Source organism: Neolamprologus brichardi, chromosome 1, assembly GCF_056152115.1.
Source record: "Neolamprologus brichardi isolate AB-2024 chromosome 1, ASM5615211v1, whole genome shotgun sequence".
Taxonomy (NCBI): domain Eukaryota; kingdom Metazoa; phylum Chordata; class Actinopteri; order Cichliformes; family Cichlidae; genus Neolamprologus; species Neolamprologus brichardi.
The window spans coordinates 35,751,272-35,773,638 of NC_142104.1; the positions used below are offsets into that span (position 1 = coordinate 35,751,272).

At 42.2% G+C, this 22,367-nt stretch overlaps 1 protein-coding gene across 2 annotated transcripts in view; it reads left to right on the forward strand.

Annotated features, from left to right (window-relative positions):
• Positions 1 to 22,367, forward strand: part of brip1 (BRCA1 interacting DNA helicase 1) — a 48,085-nt gene that overhangs the window by 14,924 nt on the left and 10,794 nt on the right. For both annotated transcript variants that reach the window (XM_087841476.1, XM_087841480.1), the window contains 9 exons: positions 193 to 414; positions 1,852 to 2,051; positions 2,134 to 2,266; positions 2,907 to 3,061; positions 3,144 to 3,318; positions 3,455 to 3,595; positions 3,905 to 4,066; positions 17,204 to 17,366; positions 19,055 to 19,176. In XM_087841476.1, coding sequence (XP_087697602.1) covers positions 193 to 414; positions 1,852 to 2,051; positions 2,134 to 2,266; positions 2,907 to 3,061; positions 3,144 to 3,318; positions 3,455 to 3,595; positions 3,905 to 4,066; positions 17,204 to 17,366; positions 19,055 to 19,176 — 1,473 coding nt within the window. The remainder of the gene's footprint in view (positions 1 to 192; positions 415 to 1,851; positions 2,052 to 2,133; positions 2,267 to 2,906; positions 3,062 to 3,143; positions 3,319 to 3,454; positions 3,596 to 3,904; positions 4,067 to 17,203; positions 17,367 to 19,054; positions 19,177 to 22,367) is intronic.

Genomic DNA, 22,367 nt, shown 5'->3' on the forward strand with positions numbered 1-22,367 from the left:
AAACAAGAAAGCCAGTGATCCCAGTACTTTGCCAGGGGCTGTGGCTGTTACCATGAATTTCAATAGAAAAGCTTCAAACTTTGACTGTTTTTTCAATGTTGTAAGAAATCTTACAGTCCCAGTTTTAAAAATGAATTGAATTGGTAACATATAGAGTTTACACCTTGTTGTAATACTATGCGTGCATTGCAGGGAAGGTCCTGCCGCTACTACCATGGTGTGCAGAGGATGCGGGACCAGAACACTCTACAACACGTCCATGGGTTGCGGGCAGCCTGGGACATTGAGGACCTGGTGACTCTGGGCAAACGGCTTCGCTCGTGCTCTTACTTTGCTGCCCGTGAACTCATGCAGAGCGCCTGGATTATCTTCTGTCCGTATAACTACCTGCTGGACCCAATGATCAGAGAAAGTGTGAGTAGAGTTTGGGAGAGCGAGAGGAGCAGCTTTGGATTGTCAGCAAAAATATTTGTTCAAGTGCTTCATCAGTATGACCATGTCCAAACTCAGATTTGGATTTTTAGATGTAAGATGGTGAAACTTGTCCCCTTTATTTAAATGCTTTACAGGCTGTGGTAACGTTGCAAACTCCGTTCAAACTAACTTGTATGTAAAATAGGGCTGCCACGATTAGTCGACTAGTCACCATTACGTCGACTACCAAAATCGTCAACGACTGATTTAACAGTCGACGCGTCGTTTGAAGCTTTGTAAGATCCCAAAAGACGCAGGAATAAGTAGTAGGATTTAAGAGTGTCATAACGGACTGAAACAGAAGGTGGCAGCACTGCATGTACAAGGATGCCAGCTGCCGTTAAACACCGAAGAAGAAGAAGAAGCTGTGTCCCAGAATTCATAGCGCGGCCCAGCTCAGTTTCCAACAATGGCGGCAGCTAGTTAGTTTTAATATTACTCTTATTATTCTTTCTGGGTCACAAAATAAACGTTTAACATATTTTCAGGCGAGAATGTAGCTGTGTAAACCTCAAATATCTGCTCAGTTTATCAAGACACCACATATTTTCAAAAGCGCTCTGACGTTTTCGGAGACGTCTGTTAGCCACTAGCTCGATAGCTAGCCGGGGGCTAGGCTAACTAGAGCCGTGAGAACACCGGACTCCCGGCAAATCGTTTTCAAACCCACCACCGTCTTTCGCTACTCAGGTTAAACATGATATATAAGTCACTTAGATAACTTAAAAATGTTATTGTTTGGCTTTTTTTTTTTTTTAGTATTTTATTGGTTCCTGATTAAATCAGTTTGGCTGAGATTAAAGTTATAGTTTTTACACAGCTGAATAAACGTCAAGCAGTTTAAACTCCAATGAAACAATCTGCAAATGTCATTAAACTTTCATAAACTACCATCTTGTCTTTATTTTTAGTTAGCACATACCTTAAACACTTAAAGCTGTAAGCTAATGATAGTTATATAAGAGCAGATGCCTCTGGTGCAATAAGCTGTACGTTTTACGTTCAATGGATGATGATCTGATTAGTCGACTAATCGCAAAAATAATCGGTGACTAGTCGACTATCAAAATAATCATTTGTGGCAGCCTTAATGTAAAACCATGGAAATGAGGCAAAAGTCAACTTAATTTTACAGCATGTTAATGAATCCACTTATAACAGCACATTAAAGAGCTATGACACCATTGTTGTAGTTTCTACTATTACTATATCTGATCGTCATGCTGTTTTAATGCTGTCCCGTTTTCCCTGATATTTGCCTGTGAATCACTTTGAATGTGAACATTTCAAACTGTACAAATAAATTTGAGTAAATTTCTCTCACCAACAAACCAGATCGCAGACCACTGATTCTGTCTTACTTTCCATCTCCACCAGATGGAGATTGACCTGGAAGGCCAGATATTGGTACTGGATGAGGCCCACAACATTGAGGACTGTGCGAGGGAGAGCGCCAGCTACACACTGGACTACAAGAATCTGCTGATGTCCAGAGACGAGCTGGACAGCATGGTCAACAACAACATCCGACGTTCCAAACACGAGCTGCTCAGGGGCTTCTGCTACAGTCTGATCAAGTCAGTGACTGCATTTCTCTCTCTGCGTATCCTAATGCGAGCGAGCACGCGCACTCAGGATGTCTTTTGATTGTCACTCCAGCTGGATCCAGGAGAGCCAAAGCCTGATGTCTGAGCGCGGCTATGAGACTGCCGGTAAAGTCTGGAGTGGGAAGGATATAGTGGGCATCTTTCACACTTTGGGCATCACTGCAGACACCTTCAACATCCTGAAGGTACGCACAGCATATCGACCAGAATGGGCCAAACTGCAGCGACTGCACAACATTAATTCATCCTAACATAGAAGATCCTGTAATAATGGTGAAGCTAACATTGCCAGGCTGTCGTGTTTGAAGCGTCTGTGTGTTCACAGTCTGCTCTCCACTCACAGTGGCAGGACAGAAGAGTGGGCTCTCTTTACAACAAATATTTAAAATGCTGAATATAAAATGGATGAATCTTTGTTTTTCTCTGTGCAGACGGGTTGGTGTGGCTTCATTTGTCATGCATATTCAAATTTTGCAGATGTTTGTAAACTTGGCTACAGGCACCAGCCGACCCTGCTGTCTCTTATCAGCACGCTGGGTGTTGAAAAACGGGCAAAAAAAAAGCAATCTAAGTTTGCCAATATGTCTGAAGTAACCATTAGCACTGCTATGTCTTTATTAACTCCAGCATGTGGACAGCAGTCTGAGTAGGGGTACTGATAAGTGTCTGCATCAGTAATACACACCCCGGACCCGAATACTTTCAAACATGACGTCCCTGATTGGTTCTGTGGTTATTTGCTAATTTATTCTCTTCATTCAGAAGAGTTTCTACCATTCACCCGTTCACCAACACTGTTCCGTTCTTGCGTTTTCTGTGTGACAGCAAAACCTGGCAGCAGTCTTGGAGAAGGAGGAGCGTGTTGGAGTCGTTAATGGGAAAGAAGACGTGGTGCAGATTCCAACCATCGGCCCACCTACTGCAACTGTGCTCAAAAACCTCTTCATGGTGCTCGACTTCCTCTTCAGAGACAGCTGCAGGTCAGACATTAGCCGCTGCCATAGATGAATCCTTCTTGTTCTGGTTTAAAGGTTTAATCGCTTGTTCTATGTGTGTTTGTAGATTTGCTGACGACTATCGTGTTGCTCTGCAGAAGAGCTATGCTTGGACCAACCAGGCTGCCCCCGATGTCCCCGACGCCCAGGGCTTTATAGTTCGGCCACGTAATAGACGCCAGAATGTCCGGGTCAAGGCTGAAGTCCTGACACTGAGCTTCTGGTGCCTTAACCCTGCTGTGGTGAGACGGTCGACTTACTGATGACTAAAGCTACACACAGGAAAAAGCCATAACTTTAATGAAAGAAGGATTTGTCCATCACATCCGGCGTTTTGGCCGTGCATACATGATCTCTCTCTGTGTTTGAACCTCCAAGGCTTTTTCTGACCTGAGTGGGTCTGTGCACAGCATTGTGTTGACCTCTGGAACCCTGTCACCCATGGACTCCTTTTCCTCTGAACTTGGTGTGAAATTCTCCATCCAGCTGGAGGCCAACCATGTGATCAATAAGTCTCAGGTGAGTAGGTTTACCCATAAACCTCATTATGAACAAATATGTAGTGAGAGGCTCCACAAGGCTTTCTGACCTCAGCTCTAATTCAATTGATTTCTCCACTTCCGCTGTTCCACTTTTGTCCAGCAGATGTCAGCGTAACCTAACAAATTGGAGCACACTTGATTTATTGTGAATCTTCTTAATGCGATTACAGAGGATGCTGACAAGCTGACCTTTGATAACTTAGCACACTAATCAAGCAGCACACATGCGAGTGGAACAGTGCGTCACGTTTGTGTCTCTGATAAGAAATATGTCTGATCTCTGCAGGTTTGGGTGGGCACTGTCGGCACAGGACCTCAAGGCAGGAAGCTCTGTGCCACCTTTCAGAACACAGAGACGTATGCCTTCCAGGATGAAGTGGGTGGCCTGCTGCTCCACGTCTGCCAGGTCATGGCCAAGGGTGTGCTCTGCTTTTTGCCTTCCTACAAGGTAAATGTGCAGTTTAAACCTTCTCCTCCCAAACATACAGTTAGTAAATATCACTTTTTATCATTTGTACATTTGCAACGCTTCTTTACAATGTTTATGAACTTATTATTTTAATAATTAAAATAATTGTAAACTCCCACAGGGGTCGATTATCTGGTTAGTAGTTTTATTAGTTACTAGTAATTCCTTTTACTCTCTTCACTGGCTCCCTGTTAAATCCAGAAAGTCTTTCTCTGCACATACACAGTCTTGAATAATCAGACATCTTAAAACCATATCACCCCAACAGAGCACTTCGCTCTCACGCTGCAGGTTTACTCGTGGTTCCTAGAGTATTTAAAAGTAGAATGGGAGGCGGAGCCTTCAGCTTCCACACCCCTCTTGTGCAGAACCAGCCTCCACCTTTTAAGATTATATTTAAAATTTTCCTTTTTGCTAAAGCATATAGTTAGGGCTGGATCAGGTGACCCTGAATCCTCACTTAGTTATGCTGCAATAGGCTGCTGGGGGACTCCCATGATGCACTAAGTCAAAAGGGAGTTTTTCCTTCCCACTGTCGCCAAGTGCTTGCTCATAGGAAGCATCCGATTGTTGGGGTTCTCTTTGAATGATTGTAGGATTGTAACCTTACAATATAAAGCTGTTTTTATTTGTGAGAGAAACAGCCCATTTACCAATGTGTAGACAGTTTAGTGCAGGGGTCTGCAACCTTTAACACCCAAAGAGCCATTTGGACCTGGTTTCCACGCAAAAGAAAACACTGGGAGCCGCAAATACTTTTTGAAATCTAAAATGAAGATAACACTGCATATATTGTTTTTTACCTTTATGCTTTGTGTGAACAGCTAAAGTAAGTAAAGTTTATTTATTAAGCGCTTTTCACAGACAGGCAGTCACAAAGCGCTGTACACAAATATTAAAATAAACAATACAATCAATAGACATTATACACAATGTAAAAGATCAAATGTAAATAATGTAAATAATATAAAATACGTAGATCAACAAAAGGCTTGTTTGAACAGAAAAGTTTTTAACTGCTTTTTAAAAGAATCCACAGAACAAATAAGGTGTGTTGCTTATGAACTCCATGAAGTGCTACAGAGAAAATTACATTTTATTTATGTAATTAACACATTTTGAACTCATAAAGAAATATGACAAAAGGAAAGATGAACTAAAATGATCCAGCAAACAAAAACTGCTGTGAGCCACCACCCTCATATCGCCTTTGGGCTTTTGGAGCTTTGACCTGACTTTTAAAAAGTAATTGGAAAAAAAGCTCTATGCTGCTAAAAAAAATATTTGCAAAATTCTGCCTAAATATGTATTTTACCTGGTTAATGTGTGTGGCGGGGCGTGGTCTGCAGCGCCGCTGCAGGGGGGGCGGACACACCTGAGCTGCACCTGCAATCACGCCTCGCCGCCTTAAAGTCTGCGCTCTCTCTGCTGTTGTGTTGTCGGGCTGTGAGCTGAAAAGCTACAGCCGGCTGTGTGCGTACAGCAACCGTGTGTGAAAAGTGGTCAGTAAAGAGATGCTGAAAAGCGTGTTCATGCAAACATCGTCGGGTCTGCCGTCATATGTTTACAGTAAGACTTATGGTCCCGAACCTCTGCGCACAGCATCTGCAAATCGGGGCTTTCATCTTTACGCAGGACTGTAAGCTGTCATCTGTGAGGCATGAGCGGTGTTTGTTTTAACATAGTTCACGATGGAGAACAGCTGCTGACATAATGTGGATCCGAAGATCCATAACTGGCCTACCTGGGGTCGAAAGTCTCCATAAATGCACGGTGTTTCGGCGGGTACACCGGCTTCCGCGAGTGCGACGCTTATTTTGAGCAACGAAAAAATAATATAATATAATTTTATTTTTATATTTCAAAATCACAATAATCTTCCAATTTAGAAAGAACTAAACACAAATAAAATACACGTCAGCTAAATACTTATAATTTATTTTTGCAAACCACCCGAGCCGCAAAATAAAGACTGAAGAGCCGCGGGTTGCCGACCCCTGGTTTAGTGTGTAAAAGTAATCAGTTAGCATTTTTTGTTGGTGCTTCAGGACTCTTCAGTTCTAATCTGCAGTCATGCTTCTGGCTCCTGTGCGTAATAGAATAGATTCTAGAAATGACTTAATTTAGGCATTTTTATTTCTTCTTACTATTAAACATTATTTATTAAGCTCAAAGGAATAGTCCCTTAAAAACACAAACAAATTCAGTATAAATGAAAATAAAACTGTTGTTGTCTTTTTACTTTCAACGATGTGTTTTGTGTGGAGCATCCTCTGCATGATGTTACATTTACACTGAAAATGAATCATGGTGCTGTAGCCTAACACTGGGAGGCGCTAGAGACCACAGATTTAGGTAACATGCAATGCTTTGGCGTGTATAAGAACATGTGACAGACAAAGGTCTTTAAGGGACGGCGTTCCTTCCACTCCCACTGTGAAGATGCTGCATGTTACTGCATGTTGCTGCATGTATCACATGTTACAACAGATCTCCACTGATCAATGGAGGAGCTTGTAAGCATCGTGTTAAATGGCTTCATCCTCACAGAAGTGTCTTCTCTTTCAGTTAATGTTGCTGCTTCTGAGAGCGCGCTCATAGACGCTTTGTCCCCCCTACGTCTGTCATTCATTTTTGGCTGTGAATCATTCATGTCCACCGTAGCTCAGTTGTCACATTAGCTCACAGAGAGCCGAGTGGGTACGACTTCGTGTGTGCTTGTCCACTACCAAGTGTTACATGTAACTGCGGGAAACCCTTTAAAAGTCTCTCTAAATGTTTTTAAGTCACTTGAATAATAAAGTCCAACCATCCAACAATTTGATCTTTTGGCGCTCTGAACCACTCAAGGTGGAGCTTTGTTCTTATTTTCAGTCATGTGTAGCGTTCCAGTGGTACATGTTCATATTAAATATGGCTAAAAGCTCAGAAGTGAATATACAGCACAACATGTGCACAATCCCTGTGTGTTAAAGGTTATTTTCTGTTCTTGGTTCTGTATGTTGTAGATCACTGAGACCAGACATCCTTGTGTGGTTGTGAGCACAGAGTCAGCATGCAGGCTCATCCACACAGCACTAAAATGTTTAAATACTTGACTGTCAGTCACATTTGGAGTAATGATACGATGCATGTTGTGCTTTTTAGCGTGCAGCCTGCAAAGAGTAAAAGAAACCGCGTTATGTTAACTTTTTGCCTCAAATCGCACGCAATCATTTTGATGAATACATCATCAGCTTTATCTTTTATAACCTAAATCTTACGTATTCAGCCAGTGTCCCACTCATCTGTGGGCCTCCACTCGTGCTGTTATCTTCTCCCCTCACTTCCTGTTTGAAATGAAAGGCATCCTGTCGTGAAAGCCAGCCGTCACTGATGTCTTGTTTTGCTGGGATGAGTCAAACAGAGGACTTTCACAGCTGTGCTTTGCCTTTGGGATTTCTGTCTTTTGCCTTTGGCACGTGTGCGCGGTCCATGTTGGACTTAAATTTCAGCATGTCCCACGCAGTGATCGCTGATTTGATTTCTCTGCAGTCCTTGTTGGCTCGCTATCCAGTTGCACTCTTAAAGAGCCGATGACACCGGCTTGCAAACTGCGAGGGAAAGCTAAGACTCTGAGCCTTGTTGTTTTCTCATTTTACCTTCCTTTTTGTCAGCCTCTGATGCCAACCGAGGAGCGACTATGAGCTGTGGGATGTTTTTTTATTATTGATAGCCGTGTAGGAGTCTGCTATCTCTCTCTCTGTGCTGATGCATAAATATTTAATCCGCAGTCAGCTCTTAAAGATGAGGAGATGAGGGGATATGAAGGGCTGGGGTATTAATTGGAGTCCGCGGAGGCCTCGTTGGTGCCGCTGAGTCCCGTCTGGCCTGCGATGTGCACGTTTTATGTGCGCATAGTCAACAGAAAGGTCATCTTCAGACATCCCTGTTCAGCGTGTCTAGGTGATGCCTATCAAGCCCTCGTGCAAAGCTGCTTCTGCGATAGACGGAGAGAGCAGTGAGGCGAGTGTGCCTGCAGTGTCAAAGAAGTGTCCCTCGAGACTCTGCTGCCTTCACATTCACACACATAAACACATACAAGTCAACAGTACACAGGTTGGTGCAGTTTGAAGTGTTTTACTAGAAAAAAATGACTTATAGTGGACGTTAGCAATATGTGCTTTATAAAGAAACATGTAAGCCCATAATCACAGTTTCCCTTAGAGGCTGTGGGTTTTTTAACACTTAGGCTTCAACTGTCCCCCAGTTAATGCCCATTAAAACCACAGCAGGCTTTGCCGTCTGGTCTCTGGTCTCCGTGGGAGCCTGATGGTTTATTAAAAGAAAAAAGCTTTGCTGAGGTGAAAAGATGGTGGGGAATAAAAGATGCTTTTAAAGGAGACTGAGATAAGGGCCATTAGGTGATGTCGCCTCACTGTCTGCGCGAAGATGCACCCAGCGCCGGCGCCTCGGCTCTGCCGAGTTTGTGTCAAATCAAAGTCAAAGCGGACTGCAGAGCAAACACCCAGCAACACCGCTGTCCTCAGCAGCACCAATCACAGCTCCACATGTGAGGCTGTGAGCGCGGGTCAGTGTAGCATATCCCTGCTGGCTGTTTTAGAGCCGAGATGATGTTTTATTTGAGTTTTTACAGTGGAAACTTCAGCGTTACGGCTGTCTGACTAAGCTGGGGCTTCTTTTCGGGAAGGCTCATATTTTCAGAGTTAAAAAGCACATATTAAATGGTGCTCGAGTCATCTCTTTGTTGCCTAATCTACTGTAGCAAAGATTTGTTCGTGTCACCGTGACTGAAACAAATGAAATGAAACAAAGTATACATATGCAGATCATATAAAAACAAAAATAGGGCAGCGCTGCTCTGCATTTTGGATAATCAGCACGACCGTCACAGTTTTCCGAGTCTCAAGATGGAATTTTCCAATCGCTTGTTTTGTCAAACCAACAGTTTAACTCCAAAACCGAAGATGGGAGTCTCTAATATATCTAATGTGTATATGCACACAGCGTTATGTCATTTTACGGTTTTTCCTACATATAAAATAAACGAATAATTTCGGTGCCCCTGAAATTCCTTCCTTGACCTTCCCTCATATAAGATCTTTGGTTTTGCTTGGTTTGGTTAAGACGTTTAATTTACTCAAGCATGAAGTACATTTTTGCTTACCAGATGGCAAAAATATTGCACAGACTCGTCTTTCTTTATGCGCTGTGAGTATGTGTGTGTAAAACCCCCAACAGCTTTTTATGATTAGGAAAACTCTAAAAGCGTCTCTCATATTGTGATTCCAGTAAAAATGTAGCTATTCGTTTCTGTCTTAATACAACGTGTGATCTGTTTGGTGATGCCTTTTAAAACGAAAGCAACATTTTGAAATTAAAATATGTTTTTAAACATTTATGTCTTTGTTCATATTTAAACGCATCTTTAAATATGAACAAAGTAGCAAAGATGGGCTCAGAGACACAAACGTTGTAACAATGTTTCACAGAACTCTTGTTCACTTTGGTTTTAAATGAGATTTTCGAGAGTTTGGAACAAATGTAAAGCTGTTGGATGGAGAAAATGATTTTTGTATATTTTTGTAGTCCAACGACACAACCTGAAGATGAATCAGTCACATGATAATCTGCCAATGCATTCATTGGAGTTCTTATGGGTCTATGAAACTAGGCCAAACTGTGGTAGACACCTCAGGAGTTGTGAGGAGAAAAACCTTCAGATTTATTCAATAAAGAGAATGAGATGATAGTAAAGGCCTGGCAGGCTGTGATTGGTGCAGGTGGACATTTCTTATTATCTGGGCTTTATTTTATAATCACCTTGGAAGGCATTTGATGAAGTAAAGGTTTGAGTTTTGAGCGGATCCACCGCATCCAAGTGGAGATTACGACCATGACTCATTTTATAATGAAATGAACTGAATAATGCTTCAAAACACTTAAGTTGACATTTATTCTTATGAAAATTAGATGATGTCACAGCAGAAGACATCCTCTTCTTTGGGCAGCATGCAGCGTTTTTGCAGTGTTCTGTTGTCGCCGCCGATGTGGCCGGGCAGACGACGAGGGAAGAGCGGCATCTCAGAGGTGGCAGGTGGCTTCTCGCCACCAGTCTTGGCGTGATGGTTGCTGTGATATTTTGAGGGTGAATAATTTAAGCCGCAACAACACGTCTCCCCTCACCACTGCGAAATGTGGCTCCTAGCAGCATGTTTCATTAATGCCGTTGCCTCCTATCCCTTTCCATAATTCAGCAGGCACTAGAGGAGCTCTGATGTGTCGCCACGTAGCTCACCGACACAGGGGATCTGGGAAAGGAGATAGAGTGAGGCTAGATGCAGAGGAGGTGAAAGATGGAGAGATAGTAAGGGGAGAAAGAGAGGGGAAGTGTAAAAGTGCGAGAAAGACTACAGTTCACTGCTTCCGCCGCGTTGTTTCACCACCACGTCCCAGTTGGCAGAAGGATCTGGCCCACTTTACTGCGTCAACGGCAGAGGCCGAGCGTTGCACCTAGCATGCCTAGAAAGGGCAATGCATTATTAACACTGTTGTGCTCGCCTATGTGCTAAATACTGCTCATTCCCATTCATGTTGTATGGGCATCATAACGTTGCTGCTGTAAGATCCCTGCTGAAGTCTAAACACGGTGGTTCACAGATAAATTCACTTTTAAATGACAGCTTTGCTGCTTTTTAGAAACAAGTTCAAGTAAATGCTTTTCTCCTGGATGTGAGGTGAAACATAATTATAATTAGAGGTTTTTTTAACCTATATATACCTATACAAATATAAAAATGAGCAATTTTACCGAGTATAGTTTCCATGGTGTTGAATTGGTGAGCCTCACTTGTTTTATTTTTCTTAAATTAAGTCGATGATAAAATTCTGAATGGGAGAATTTTCTGTTTTATTCGTTAGATTAACATTTTATAACCAAGGTCTGACATCCAAACAGCAGGTCTTCAGATGATGTCCCTGAATTATTCATGATGCTGCTCATGTCTGTCATTTTGGTGGCTGCAGTTTCTGTGTTGAGTGTCTCACACTCCTGGTTGGAAGTGTTTGTTGAAGGTGTTGAAGATTTGTTTGACTGTACAATGGTCACTTTCACACATGCAGCCATGCATCCTGATAGCATCACACATTTTACTCCATACTAACCCATTTACAGATATGTTAAAGAAATGCAGACAAGTGTTCCTATGGTACTACATCTTCAAACTGAAGAGAGTGGAATAGTACAAAGGCAGCATGTATAAGGATATAAGCTGATAAAATGTGATTGTGTTTAAAAAATAAGAAAAATCCACACTTGTGTGAATGTCGTGGTAATTTGGCGATTCCAACTTTGGTAAATCTGTTTGTACAGGATAGATGTTGCAGGAGTTTGAATTGATTTTAGATTTTGTTTAATCCACAATACACAGAGTGAAAAATACATAAAATCACTTAAATCTTTTAAAAAATAATGCTGAAGGTTCTACAGTAACTTGCCAAAGACGTTTTAACTTCTTCCCAGTGAACATAATTAACTGCAACCGGTATTTTTTGTTTGCTAGTATAAAAGGATTTGTTTGACAGCAGTCATAGACTGTAGAGGTGGGAATCACCATACATCCCACGATACGATATTATCACAATACTTAACGCACGATACGATATTATTGCAATTTTTAAAAAATATTTTGCGATATTCAGATTCTGTACATAAAGGTAAACTTTATCAATATTCATTTTATCTAATATCAAAGTCTCACACTCAGTCTTTCTCTCATTTCAGTTTTATTGTTGACAAACTGAACGGTTTGTATTACAGTCTAGTCCAACTTAACTGAATCAACCATCTGGTACAATTATAGCTATTCTGAACTATGCAGTTTATGAAAACTATGCAGCCCCTTCAGCAACTGAAGAATTTGAAAGTAAATTAAAACCAAATATAATTTTACATTAAATAAAAAAGTTTTAAACTTAATTAAAATAAAACATGTCTTAAATTAAAATAAGTAAACTGTCATGTTTATTGCTGCCAAAAACAAGTGAAACACATTTGGACAGTGAAGGAATGTCAGGATTCTTGCTCAGAAAAAGGATCAACATGCTCTGAAGTCAGAGCACAAAAACCTTTTTTGTAACAAAATATCGATTTCTGCTGTCCCTGTATCCATACATTATTAGAAACAAAATATCACCATGCTACACAGTATCGATTTTTTCCCCCACCCCTAATAGACTGACTAACACATTTCATAAAGTAGAACAATGAAAGAGGACTAGCTCTTTAACTTTACCTCAGATCAACCACTAGATGGTTGAAACTTGGACACAATTTTGTGTTCCAACAGGAAAATGATCCCATATGTTACGCCCCAGTCTGGGGGTACAGGAACACAACATAAGGGGTAGAAAGGAAGTGAACCATACCCAGAAGCCAACCTTTGAAGTGAACGGTGGTTTATTTGTGTCTACACTGAAAACTGAAGCCTGGGGTGAACAAAGGACAAAATAACAAACAAAAACAAGCTAAGTCAGGAAGGGAGGTGCTACCTAAAACCCCTATGTGAAACAAAAACCAAACAAAAGACACGTGCTACACCTAACTCCCTAAACAGGAGAAAACAGTACAAGAAAATAATAAATCAGCTCACCCTTCTGTTTCAGTGTCTATTTACAAGTCAACTAATTTACACACTATATACAAAAAAACTCTGAGGAACCACACACGAGTAACACAAGGTTTGAAAGCCAGGGTCAGGTCTGCTGCTGTGGTCAGACTATGGACCATGCTGGGTCTGTGCCGGGAAAACAACCAGTTTATATGAACTGTATTAATTCCGCCAAGAAGAGCGAAGTAATCAGGCAGAATTATATTAAATATCAAGCACCCAATTCTTGTTTCGTTTCATTATTTTTAACGCATTAATGATGTATGCTGTACAATCTTTACCAAAATTTAAAAAGAAATTGCAAAAATGACACGACACAACTGTAGGACGCAAATCCTTTTGGGGCTGCAGCCGACAGGTTTAAAAACGCCACCGCAGTCCTCTATTGGACCAATGTTGTACTTCCATGTCTCGGCCAATCAGGTGGGAAAAGGGCTTATCTAACTGCCAGATGGTGATTCTAGTGCTGTTACCAAGGCCTCTGTTTAATTTCTCTGCAGGACTTTTGCCTTTTTGCCCAGGCGATCAGTTTGTAGTCGAGACTGGCCTCCTATCTGTGCATTAGGATCAAAATCCCATGATCTTCTGATGAACTATGACGATCGTCACCGTTTAGGTGATCAATACAGAGACCAATCAGATTAGATTGCCCAAACTGATCCGCGACTAAAGTATTCACCACAAACCTTTATTTTGAAAGGCCCTTTGTGTTATTCATTGCTAAAAATACAAACCCCAACCTTTTGCGTAGTGAGTATAAAACACTGTCAGACTCCGTCACATCAGTTTTATCAGTAGGAACATTTTGTCTCCATACTCATCTCCATGTGGAATCACCTCCTTTCCAAGTGCAGCCTGGCAGATAATGGCTGTTTTGTTTAGTGGTAGATCAGCCTAAAGTACATAACCTGAATTATTCATCTCTCGCTTAAGACTGCACTGCAAAGCAATTGCAGGGCAAACAGTTTGCTGAGTTGAAGATGCACGTAAGGGGGGTCCTTGTTGATGTAACGCTGCATATTTAGTGAGTGAGTCATGTTTTATTGATGCAAACATTCTGACCTCGCTTGCTTTAGTAGGCACCAACCTGATGAAATCTTTCCCATGCTTCGTTTGATCGGTGTGGGGCCGTCACACTGGATTGCAAAAATATATTAGCGCTCCCCTGCTGTCCCATTTGCTTCTGTTGTTTTCCTCAGTACTGCACAAAACCCAAAAAGTAAACTTCTGTGCTGTTTGAGGTCTGCTCGGGATCGACAGTTTGAAACTATTAACCCATTAAGAAGTTTTCTGCTGACTATGAGAAGAACTTTTATTTGACCCTTCTAACACATTTCCACGCCAGTGAAGCCTCTTTCTGGTTGTGAAGCCATGCTTATTCAAGGATGTAATCTGCACAGGACCAACACGAGTGGGGCTTGGATGAGGGCTTTTAGATCAATGTGCCTCCCCAGAGAGCTGCTGACTTTTTGCGCTAACAATAGTACAGCAACAGTGATTTTTATTGCAGGTTTAAATACATCAGCTCTCTGCCAAGTTAAAGTCGAGAGAATAAATCCAAGCAGTGTGAGGACACAGGAGCAAACATAATTGCTTTTCTTGTTGCAAGGTTGTTTTAGACTTCAAAGGTGTATTAATATTTCACAGTGTGGTACCTTGCACAGGGTACAGATTGACACTGTTTGAAGATGGTGGGTTACTTATTTGCAGATACACAGTTAGGTCCATAAATATTTGGACTAATTTTGGTTCTGTGCATCACGCAGTGAAATTTAAATGAAACAACTGAGATGCCGTTGAAGTGCAGACTTTCAGCTTTAATTCAGTGGGTTGAACAAAAAGAGGAACTAAAGCAGTTGGACAAATTAAAACTTCTAATACTTGGCTGAAGACCGTCTGCTGCCAGTGACAGCCTGAAGTCTTGAACTCGTCAACATCACCAGATGCTGGTTTCCTCCTTTTGGATGCAGCGCTTTTCAGTTGCTGTTGCTTTGTAGGCCGGTCTGTCCAAAGTTTAGTCTTCAACAAGTATAATGCAGGTTCAGTTGGGCTAATATCAGGGACTGACTTGACCATTCAAGGATATTCCACTTCCAGCAGGTCAGCTGCTGATTGGAAGGTTGGTGGTTCGATCCCTGGCTCCCCCAGTTTGCATGCCAAATATCCTTGGGCAAGATACTTACCCCAACTTGCTCTCCGATGCATCCATCGGAGTATAAATGCGTTTGAATGATAGTTAGAAAGCACTCATGGTATAGATAATAGTGCTCGTGTGAATGGGTGTGTATGGGGTGAATGTGGCGTGTTGTATAAAGCGCTTTGAGTACTCCAGGAGAGTAGAAAAGCGCTATAAAAGAATCAGTACATTTACTTTTTTCTTGCCATCATTCTGTTAGAGGTTGATCTTAGTTTACTCTGTCCAACAATGATTTTCCAGAACTGTGCTGGTTTTTTAGATGCTTTTTTTTTTTTAGCTAAGTCCAATCTAGCCTTTCTATTCTTGAGAATTATGAGTGGCTAACAGCCTGCAGTGAACCCTGAGTATTTACTTTCACGCAGTCTTCTCTTTATGGTAGACTTGAATATCAATACGCTGACCTCCTGGACAGTGTTGTAACTGGCTGTTGTGAAGAGATGGAAATGATTCTGCGATCATACACTACTATTATGTCCCTTGTGGACTTCCAGGTGTTTTTGCTGAGTTCACCAGTACTTTCTTTCTTTCTCAGGATGTACCAAACTGATGATTTTGCCACTTCTAATATTGTACCACTTTCTCGGATGTTTTTCTTCTATTTTCGCAGCATAAGGATGGCTTGTTTCACCTGCATGGAGCGCTCCTTTGACCACATGTTTTCTGTCCACAGTAACATTTTCCAAATGCAAGCACCACACCTCAGATCAACTCCAGGCCTTTTGTCTGCTTAATTAATAATGACATAACGAAGGAATTGCCCACACCTGCCTGTGAAATACAGTTGTATAAGGACTGAATGGCCCGTAGCAATGGGCCAGACACCCCATACTCCCGGAGCACCCCCCACAGGACCCCCCCGAGGGACAAAACTCCCATGCGCCCTCAAGTATCCTTGAGAGGATAAAGAGCTGGTCCAGTGTTCTGCGACCAGGACGAAAACCGCATTGTTCCTCCTGTATGAGGTTCGACTAGCGGACGAACTCTCCTCTCCAGCACCCTGGTCTAGACTTTCCCAGGGAGGCTGAGGAGTGTGATTCCCCGTTGCAAGAGCTTGGTTTGCATAGCCGGCAATAAGTCGGACTCGTTCCTGGTGGTTGATGGGCTCCGCCAGGGCTGCCCTTTGTCACCGATTCTGTTCATAATTTTTATGGACAGAATTTCTAGGCGTAGCCAAGTGGTGGAAGGCTTTCACTTTGGTGGTCTCGGGATCTCATCTCTGCTTTTCGCAGATGATGTGGTCCTGTTGGCTTCATCAGGCGATGGCCTCCAGCTCGCCTTGGAACGGTTCGCAGCCGAGTGTAAAGCGATGGGAATGAGAATCAGCATCTCCAAATCTGAAGCCATGGCCCTCAGCCGGAAAAGGGTGGAGTGCCCACTCCGGGTCAGGGACGAGACCCTGCCCCAAGTGGAGGAGTTTAAGTATCTCGGGGGTCTTGTTCACAAGTGATGGGAGAAGAGATCGACAGACGGATTGGTGCAGCGGCTGCAGTAATGCGGACGCTGTACTGGTCTGTTGTGATGAAGAGAGAGCTGAGTGTAAAAGCGAAGCTCTCAATTTACCGATCTACGTCCCTGCCCTCACCTATGGTCACGAGCTGTGGGTAGTGACCGAAAGAACGAGATCGCAAATACAAGCGGCGGAAATGGGCTTCCTCTGAAGGGTGGCTGGCCTCTCCCTTAGAGATAGGGTGAGAGGTTCAGCCATTCAGGAGGGGCTCAGAGCAGAGCCGCTGCTCCTCCACATCGAAAGGAGTCAGTGAGGTGGTTCGGAAGAAAATGGATGGATGCCTGTGAAATAGGCTGTGAGTCAATTGAGTCACTTTAAAAAGAGGCTGGCACATATTAAGGAGCTGAAACTGCTAAACCCTTCATCCAGTTTGAATGCTGAGAGTCTACACATTATGTCCATGTCTATTATATAACTATCATTGGCACGTTTCAGTAAACAGGTAAAACACTGTCCAAATATATATGGACCTAACTGTACGTTCTGTTAGTGGGGATAGGTTGATTGATCAATCCAAATTGCCCACAGGTGTGAATGCGGGACTGAATGGTTGTCTGTCTCTGTGTGTTGGCCCTGCGACAGACTGGCGACCTGTCCAGGGTGTACCCCGCCTCTCGCCCCATGACAGCTGGGATAGGCTTCAGTGCCCCCCTGCGACCCTGAAAAGGAGAAGTGGAAGCAAATGGATGGATGGATGTTTGGTAAAATCCTCTGTGGTGATGTATTTCCTGTTTTCTAATCAGATGCTGGATAAACTGAGAGACCGATGGACCAAAACTGGTCTCTGGGACAAGCTAGAGCAACAGAAAACGGTGATCACAGAGCCCCGTGGTGGTGGAGGCAAGGGGGATTTTGATGAGCTGCTTCACACGTACTACAGTGCCATCAAATACTGTGACGAAAAAGGTGAGACTGATACACATTGTTATGCTGACTCTGGAACAGCTGCTGTTTACTAGTGATTCAATGTGCATCGTTTACAGTTGAATAATCCAGAATTTAGCAGGTTATTGTTATTGTCACAAAGTTTGTGTACCTCTGTTAGAAGCAATCTTAATAAGAAACTGGTCAATGACCAATGACAGGTGAAGTGAATAACACTGATTGTTTCTTTAGAAAGGGGCTTGTCAATGGCTGTGATTTGATATTATTCTTATACAAGGATCTATAAGCTCATTAAGGTTATCCTAATGACCTTGTAGTACCATATAGGGCTGCCACGATTAGTCGACTAGTCACGATTACGTCGACTATCAAAATCGTCAACGACTGATTTAATAGTCGACGCGTCGTTTGAAGCTTTGTAAGATCCCAAAAGACGCAGGAATAAGTAGCAGGATTTAAGAGTGTAATAACGGACTGAAACAGAAGATGGCAGCACTGCATGTACAAGGACGCCAGCTGCCGTTAAACCCCGAAGAAGAAGAAACTGTCCCAGAATTCATAGCAGCCCAGCTCAGTTTCCAACAATGGTGGCAGCTAGTTAGTTTTAATATTACTCTTATTATTCTTTCTGGGTCACAAAATAAACGTTTAACATATTTTCAGGCGAGAATGTAGCTGTGTAAACCTCAAATATCTGCTCAGTTTATCAAGACACCACATATTTTCAAAAGCGCTCCGACGTTTTCGGAGACGTCTGTTACCCACTAGCTCAATAGCTAGCCGGGGGCTAGGCTAACTAGAGCCGTGAGAACACCGGACTCCCGGCAAATCGTTTTCAAACCCACCGCTGTCTTTCACTACTCAGGTTAAACATGATATATAAGTCACTTAGATAACTTAAAATGTTATTGTTTGGCTTTTTTTTAGTATTTTATTTGTTCCTGAGTAAATCGGTTTGGCTGAGATTAAAGTTATAGTTTTTACACAGCTGAATAAACGTCAAGCAGACAGCTGATTATCAGAAGTGTGAGATGCTCGAGAATTTACTCCGGTGTCCTGTTATATTTTAGATAGCAAGGAGTTTATTAAACTTCACCGAAACAATCTGCAAATTTCATTAAAATTTAATAAACTATCATCTTGTCTTTATTGTTAGTTAGCACATACCTTAAACACTTAAAGCTGTAAGCTAATGATAGTTATATAAGAGCAGATGCTGCTGGTGCAATAAGCTGTACGTTTTATGTCCAATGGATGATGATCTGATTAGTCGACTAATCGCAAAAATAATCGGTGACTAGTCGACTATCAAAATAATCGTTTGTGGCAGCCCTATAGTACCATATCACCCCATTAGAGCACTTCGCTCTCGCACTGCAGGCCTACTTGTTGTTCCTGGAGTATTTAAAAGTAGAATGGGAGGCATAGGGGGTCATATGATTGTTGGGGATTTCTCTGCTTTCTTTGTTACATCTGTTTAGAATTACAGCCATTTTTATTCACAGACTCTGACTTTTAGAGGCTAAAAAAGTAAATGACAGAAATTGTTTTACTATCCAAAAACTTGGATAATGAATCCTTCAAATGGATGCTAGATCTGCCCAGCATCCATTTGAATGAGTCGTACCACTTGAACATAGTTGCGTACCACATACACGCCTTCTCCCACTTTATGTTCACGGCTCATGGCGTGTCTTTGTTTGATACAGATGGTGCACTGCTGATTGCTGTGTGTAGGGGTAAAGTGAGCGAAGGGCTTGATTTTACGGACGACAACGCCAGGGCAGTAGTCGCCGTTGGAATTCCCTTCCCCAACATTAAAGACCTCCAGGCAAGTAGAATCCCAACAGTCCACACAAGCTGTGGGGCGTGTGCTTCAGGACTGCAGGAACTCAGGCTATAAAAATGTTGTAAGAGTTTAATGTTATAAAATCCAAAATGTGAATCATTTTTACATAATTACGTACATAAGTACGGGGTGCAACGATACACAAAATTCATGGTTTGATATTTTTTCAATACAAAAAAATGTTCATGTCTTTTTAATTAGTCATTTATTATAAATATATATTAAAATATATATTTTAACTCAAAAGTACAGTTTTTAAATTTAATGTTGCTGAAACAACAAAATAATAATAAATAAATCTATCTGATTGAGAAATCCCTCATCTTTGGAAAAGAGAGTTTATTACAGAGAAATGTCTCTTTCCAAAATAAAAGCTATACTATACGCTTCTTCTGGGCTATATTCTCAGCAGCATATTAAACATATCAGGTCCCCATAAGGAGAATCATGTGCTAACGGCTGTCTAAATGACTCGGGTAAAGTTTGTAGCATGCGTGCTTGTTGTTTTTGTCTGCTTCCACTTGTCTTTGCACTAGGATGATGTCGGAGTAAATGTGCAGTCATATTCGTTGTGTTCCCACTAGTGCTGTCAGCGTTAATCTGAAATGACGTTAACGCCACAACACGGCAAATCTCCGTTAACGAGCTACCGCGGATCGCCCCGTGCTGGGGCTGGACGGCCAACACGTTAACGAGCTAACTGCGCTAACGCACTAGTTCCCACCAATGTAATTGAGCATTGCTGGCACATCCGACATACTGTTTTACTTTAGTCCATGATGTGCTTACCTTCAGGGTCATACGTCACATGAAGACCAAAATAGTTCCGAAGGCCAGATCTGAATGAGGGTGGGGGAGGTTCAATTTGCCATGTTGCAATGAGCTTAGCTTCTGTCTTGCTAGCTTGCGCTGGTACATATGCGTACCGAACCGAAAGCACTGTATCGAACGGTTCAATATCGATACGAGTATCGTTGCACCTCTAATAATTAGGCAAAACATGAAGTGTGATGTGATAGAAAGAATATCTTTTTTTTTTAAAAAGTGTTAGACATGTAACAGTATATATAACATCTGCAGCTCTCCACCTCTGTTTATCACTGACACAGCATCATCCACCTTTAACAGTGCCTGTGCAAAATTTGTAAAGCAGTTGTTTGTAAAGAAACGGTGGCTCTGGCAGCACAGCGTAGGTTGGACCTGTTTAGTTTGTAAGCATCTCCTTCTTTGCTTTTCGGTTTTTTCTCTTTGCCTCTGGTATTGAACACTTTGAACACGTTAACTCACAGACATGAATGTGCACGCTCACACAAACACACACCAAATAAGAGCATCCCTTTTAGGTGATCCATGAAAAAGAATCCCAAAGCGATGTTGCCGTGTCTGGCCTGTCCTTAGCAGATAAAGTTGACCTTTAAGTTTGAGTCCCTTCCTCCCCTCCTGCCTCCCACTTCTCCTCCCCTTGACTCCTTCTGATCCTGCTGTCAGAGCACAATGAAGCTTTCACTAACCTTTTCTGTCAGGGTAGAAAGATGTGTGGCTGATTGAGGCTTCCTCGATCCTTTCACCTTTGCTTTTCACCTCAGCTGTCAGTTTCACCTCTGTCAGCTCTCAGGGCATGTCTTCAATTTTGCTGATTTTTCTTTATTTGTTTGATTTTTGGGGGGTGTTCTTGGTTGTCCAAGCTCCCAGTTCACAGTTTTGTGCCAGTGTTAGTGTGAGAGGAGGTTTGGACCCCTGCAGTTATTGTCTGCAAAGCACTGCCAACTTTTCCGAACTGTGCGCCCCAGCACTTTGTGATCCTGCTCTGATTGGCTCTGTGTGGCTGAGTCGTTCTGGTTATACTTTGTACAGTTTTGCTGTGGTTTGGTTTTTGGTTGTACTGAATTATATGGTGTTATTTATTCATTCGGCTGACAAATTTATGGAATAAATACAATAAAAGCCGACTCACAGTATGTTGAAAGCGACGGGAAACAGGAACATAACACTGGGGGGAGGATTGAGGAAGCTAACGCTAGTTAAGGGGGACGTGGAGCTGACCAAGCATGAAGACGCTGCATTTCTAATGACACGCTGTGCATCAACAGCCTTTGTTTATTTGCAACATGCGCAGAGCTCCACAGACAGATCGCTGCCACCGCTGCGTGATCAGGTGGCCTGCTGACACTTCTGCTTCTCGCCGTGACTGTCCTCCATTTTTGCCTTAGTTACACAACAAGAACACAGTTGTTAGCGTAGTTTCCCCCAGTGTCAGAACTGTAGTCACGTTAGACCCATCTATATCACTTATGTTTATACCAGCATTGCTAGCTTCCATTGTAGCAGAAGGAGCTAGTTCATTTTTATTAGCTTTATACAGCAATGTGACACAATACATTTCAAGTCATAAAAATGTAATTTATATTTGAAAAGACTGGCTGTCAAACGTTCTGTTTATTGTGGACTGAATCTGTTGGAATCCATAACGGTCTGCTTGTTTTCATCATCACTTTAAAACCCGATTCTCACGTTGTCTTTCCATCTTTTTTGTACTGCACTCTAGTCGTGTTTCCGTCCTCGTCCTATCTTCTCTTTCAGCCACAGAGGCAGCCCCCAGAGAAGCCCTGGGAGCTCTAAAGGTCTCTGAGCTAACCCCATTACACTGTCGAGAGGAAGAGGACATTGACACTAATGACTCTGAGCCTATGTAGCTAGCTCCCATAACATGCTAAACTAGACCTCTGTCAGACACATAACAGCTGCTTTAAGGGACAGAAAAGTTCAAACAAACAAAAGGTATAATAATGTAGCCATTAACAGATCAGTCAATATTAGATATGACAAAATAAAGTTTTACTTTCTGTATGAAGCACCTTGATTCTTTATTTTTCAGCCATTCTGTTGTAGATTTGCTGATGTGCTTGATATCATTGTCCAGTTTGTGTGACCCTATTTTGCCCAAGCTTTCTCTATTAGTGGCTGCTAAACGAGCCCAAATCATTATCCCATTGCCACCGTGCTGACAGTTTGGTTTTTGTCAAACATGGTGCTTTGCATCTGTCAAAAGGCCGTTGTTCCAGAAGTCACGAGGTTTGCAAACCTAAGCTGAGCTGCTACGTGCTGTCTCCTGACAGTTCTTAGTGTACTCTGGTAAACGTTTACATTTTACATGCTAATTCAGGCCCGTAGAG